Source organism: Diabrotica undecimpunctata, chromosome 4 (assembly GCF_040954645.1).
Source record: "Diabrotica undecimpunctata isolate CICGRU chromosome 4, icDiaUnde3, whole genome shotgun sequence".
In the NCBI taxonomy this organism is placed as follows: domain Eukaryota; kingdom Metazoa; phylum Arthropoda; class Insecta; order Coleoptera; family Chrysomelidae; genus Diabrotica; species Diabrotica undecimpunctata.
Window position 1 is genome coordinate 41,066,973 of NC_092806.1, and position 4,706 is coordinate 41,071,678.

The 4,706-nt window shown below is 31.0% G+C and overlaps 1 protein-coding gene across 1 annotated transcript; it reads left to right on the forward strand.

Moving 5' to 3' along the window:
• Nucleotides 1–2,032: 2,032 nt before the first annotated feature.
• On the forward strand, nucleotides 2,033–4,451 carry LOC140439458 (fork head domain transcription factor slp2-like). The gene is made up of 2 exons (XM_072529380.1): nucleotides 2,033–2,646; nucleotides 3,505–4,451. The coding sequence occupies exons 1-2, from the start codon at nucleotides 2,115–2,117 to the stop codon at nucleotides 3,960–3,962; spliced, it is 990 nt and encodes a 329-aa protein (XP_072385481.1). The 5' UTR covers nucleotides 2,033–2,114; the 3' UTR covers nucleotides 3,963–4,451.
• Nucleotides 4,452–4,706: the final 255 nt, after the last annotated feature.

A 4,706-nucleotide genomic window follows, 5' to 3' on the forward strand; every position in this document is an offset into this window, starting at 1 on the left:
TGATTCCTCAGGAAAGTATATTGCTCATTTATTGATTGGTGTTCTTAAAGAAGATACCTTACCAAAATCTCATCTTATTTCATGTCAGCAACTTGAGAAAACAAATGCTTTAACAATTTCGCGTTTTATACAAGAAACATTAGCAACTTTTTTTCTTCCGACAACTATTCCTTCTAATAAATTACTGCTTATTTTATCGGATGCTGCTTCTTATATGGTGAAAGCAGGACAAAATTTAAAAATATTTTTCTCAGATTTAATACATGTTACTTGTGTAGCGCATGGATTAAACAGAGTTGCAGAGGAAATACGAAAAAAGTTTCCTCTTGTAAATACCATGATAATATATAATAGTCTCCCGTTTTATACCGCTGTCGCGGCTTTGGCTAAATACCATGATATCCAGTGTCAAAAAAGTATTTCTTAAATCTCCTATAAGAATTCAACTTTATAAAGAAATGCTACCTAACATTCCTCTTCTACCACAACCTATTTTAACGCGATGGGGAACATGGTTAGAAGCAGCTAATTTTTATGCAGATCATTTTGTTAAAATAAAGAACATAATTGATACGTTAACAGATGAAAGTTCCCAATCTCTTTTGGATTCTAAACAAACTTTTCAGAGTAACTTGCTTCAACAAGAACTTTCATTTATAAAATCAAATTTTAGTTTTGTTCAAAAAACAATTACTCAGTTAGAATCACCAAAACTGTCATTGTTCGAAAGTACAGCATTAATAAAAGAATTTGCGTCATGTTGTCGGAACGTTAGAGGTAATATTGGAAAAGATATTTTAAAAAAATTTGAAGCTACTATGGAAAAAAATAAAGGTTACCATATTCTTTCTGAAGTAGTCAGTGTTCTAGCTGGAAATATTTCGGAAACAATTAATTTAGAACCAAATGTTTTGGTTAGTTTGAAAAATGCTCCCGTTACATCAGTTGATGTTGAACGAAGTTTTTCCATATATAAATATATGTACTCAGACAGAAGCCCCAAGTTTTTAGAAAATTTTGAACACCACTTGGTCATTTATTGTTACCATAATTCTAAATAAGTTTATTCATACTTAAAAATGATGTAGTTACTTAAAATAAATGTAAATCTTAATGAATAGTAGGAAATATTTAGTTATGTACACTTTTTTTTTAAATAAAATTGTTACAATTTTACGATTTTTTTATTTATTTGTATGCATATTTTAGAAAATATTTGCATATTTTCGGGTAAACACGTTCATATTTATGCGCATATTTTCTACATTTTTATTTGCATATTTGCCGAAGTCTATATATAAGTATTGATTATATTATCATGAATAATTCACTTTTTTTATTTGTTAACTTATGTTGTCGTAAGTTTATATCCAACAATTCTGTTTAAAAAAATCCTTTACAATAAGTTAAAAGGTTTTCCAATCTTTTTAGTTTGACCATAAACATTCATAACTTATACTCGTTCATTTTCTATCTAATTTTCATCGAAGGTGCACTCGATTTTTAGTAATAAAATTACGTTTAAGTATTTTGCCATTTTTTAATCCAGCTGAAGTAAATTTTCAATTCTCTTTATAGAAAGTGGCATACGTAAGAATTGTTTAAGCTTTCAGAAACTAGGTAGCTCTTCTCTAAACAATTTTCTTAGAAAATATCTATATCAGCCCCCAATAAAAATTTCAACTACCATTGTCGAAGAAATCAATACTGTAATTTACAATTGTCATTCATATACCAGCCAGCTGAATGTTCGTAAAGAATACATCTCAACGACAAGAGAATAGCCCGCATTACTTACCAAACAGACACCATGCAGTGTTACCAAATGTTACCAGAAAATTTACAAAACAAACAGAGAAACACCCTAAATGTCAGCAAACAACTTAATACATCAAGAAATCCCTACCGTCAACATAGGCGGTGGCCCCTCCCAGAGAGGCGTGCTAGTTACATTCCGCAACAGTCATTGGCCGGCTGCTATTGGCTGTTGTGTTGGGGATATTTATACCCTACGTTCCAAACTGGTTGCATTATATGAGTTAGTTTCTAACTGCATTCGTTAGCGAGAGGTTGTGTAGTAGTTGAGTGTTTAGAATTGTGATTAAATTTAAAATATGGTGAAAAGAGAAGACACAGTGTTGATAGTACCTACAATGGCTCGAACACCTTTAAAATCATCTTTTTCAATTAGTTCGATACTTCCAGAAACAGCTTTAGAAGCTCCTAAGAGTCCAGAGCAGACTCCAAGTCCAACACCGATATCCGAAACCGACTTAAGCGACTCTGATTGTGATCTGGACGTTACTGGTGACGACGACGATTCTCCTGTGGTAGACTGCTCAAAATCAGAAGAAAAATCTTCTGAGGATAAGAAATCTAAAGAAAAACCACCGTACAGTTACAACGCTTTGATTATGATGGCGATTAGAAATAGTCCTGAAAAGAGATTGACTCTGAATGGTATCTACGAATATATAATGTGCAATTTTCCGTACTACAGAGAAAACAAACAAGGCTGGCAGAATTCCATAAGGCACAATTTGAGTTTGAATAAGTGTTTTGTTAAGGTTCCAAGGCATTACGATGATCCCGGCAAAGGAAACTACTGGATGTTGGACCCCTCAGCTGAAGACGTTTTTATTGGAGGTAGGCATTGTTTATTTATATTATAATTAAACTTGTCGGTTATAAAAATGGATTTATGCTTACGTTTACGAACTAGTAAACTTTCTTAAATAAATAGTATTATCAGCTTTTTCCCTCTTAATTCTAGTTAAAACATTATTAAAATACCTAAATTTTTTGGAAGTTTCCTTTTTAAGAAATTTATAAAATTATTTACCACTATCTGCCTTATTTTGATTTATCACCTTTCTATATTCCGTTTTGATTTATAAGGATAATACTTTATCTATCGCATTTCTGAACTTTCTTTTCTTTATGGCAGACCTCTTTTGACTTTACAGATAAATATCAGCTACCTGTGTATTTTTGACAAAATAACTCAACATTAGATAAAATATTACTTTTGCCTTCTTGCTAATTTTGTTAGTAGATCTTTCTACAGTTTATTTAAAGCGCTTATTTGATCTTACAAATAACATATTTGATATGCATTAGATAATTTTATTGAAATTAAAAGTTAATTAAAGTCACTATTAGCAAAGAATATAGACGCTTATAAGCGTCTATATTCTTTGCTATTAGTTATAGTTACTATAATATATAAGTTAAAATTACTATAAAAGCTATTATATGTATATTAAAAGATAATAAAAATCAGGTTTAACTTTTGAGTCTTCTTTTATTTTTATCAATTTATCAGAAAAAGCCTTTTTCTAATTCACACTAAATTAGATATTAATAATTGTAATATGTATCACAGAGGCATATTTTTGCTACCTTGTTATGGAAAAAATGTTTTATTTTAAATACTTTTACGCACATGTTGAGTTTTAATACAAAATAATTTTCTTTAGTCTAAAAATACTTTTTTTTTTACAGGAACCACTGGAAAGCTTCGTCGCAGGTCAACAGCAGCTTCCAGATCCCGCCTAGCAGCTTACAAGAGAACATTATCCATGTATTCCCCCTTACAACCGATGTACCCGGGATTCTATCCTCCGTCACCGGCGCTCCTAGCAGCAGCTTACCAAAGGTACCACCCGTACATAGCAACTATGGGTAGTACGGCCATACCAACCGTCCTGAGACCATCACCCGTACAACCGCAACCTGGTCCACAACATTTTAATATGGAAAGGTTACTCGCACCTAGTGTTGACTTCTTCAGACAACCTTTGGATCTGTATAGCAGCTTTAGGTTGCCGCCTCCTCCGCCTAGTATGTTAGCACATCACCAAATGGCGTTATCACCTACGAGCAGTTCCAGCTCTCCAGAACCTAGAACCAGTCCCGACACGTTATTTAAACCAGTGGCTGTGATGTCTAGGCATAGTTGAAAATATTTTAAAATACTTAGAAAATGAACATTACATAATTTAGAAAAAGCGGGTTCTTTTTTTGACTTGGACACTTGTCTGTCTTTCTCATAGACGTTTTTATGTACAAAACTGTATGTGAATGTAACAGTTTAGCTTTAATAGGTACATAGGATATACAATTCATGCATTCAAAAGTTAGCTATGAATTTATTATTGTATATTAGGTTATTTCACAAAAATAATTGTCAACAGTACAACTATAGTACCTATTTTATATATTTTCAGCTTTATTGATGTTTGTAAATCAAATATTTAATATTCGAGTAATTAGTTTAACGTGACCGTCTTACTTTTTACATATTTTGATCTCTATGACACGTCCAATTAAATTGAAGCTTTTTGTAGTATTTGTAAATAGTTGTAATATAGTACCTTTCTCTTGTGATGTTAGTTGTAAGTAAATTGTACAGTATTAAATTATCTATTATTGAAAAGAATAAATTATATCAAATAATGATTGTTTTCTTTTATTTCGATGTAATTTAATTACATAGTCTAAATTATAAATGCAACTAGATCTTAAAGTGTAGGAATAAACAATTTTTTTTTATTTTAATTTTTATTTTTGACAGAATATCTTTTTCTTAAAAAAGAAAAGAAAAAAGTTAATAATAAACATTTTATGCAAACTTTAACCTGGTAGTTGCCTTAAGATGAAAAAAAATCATCAGGAACCTAATAATTATTATGTACATAACGAAA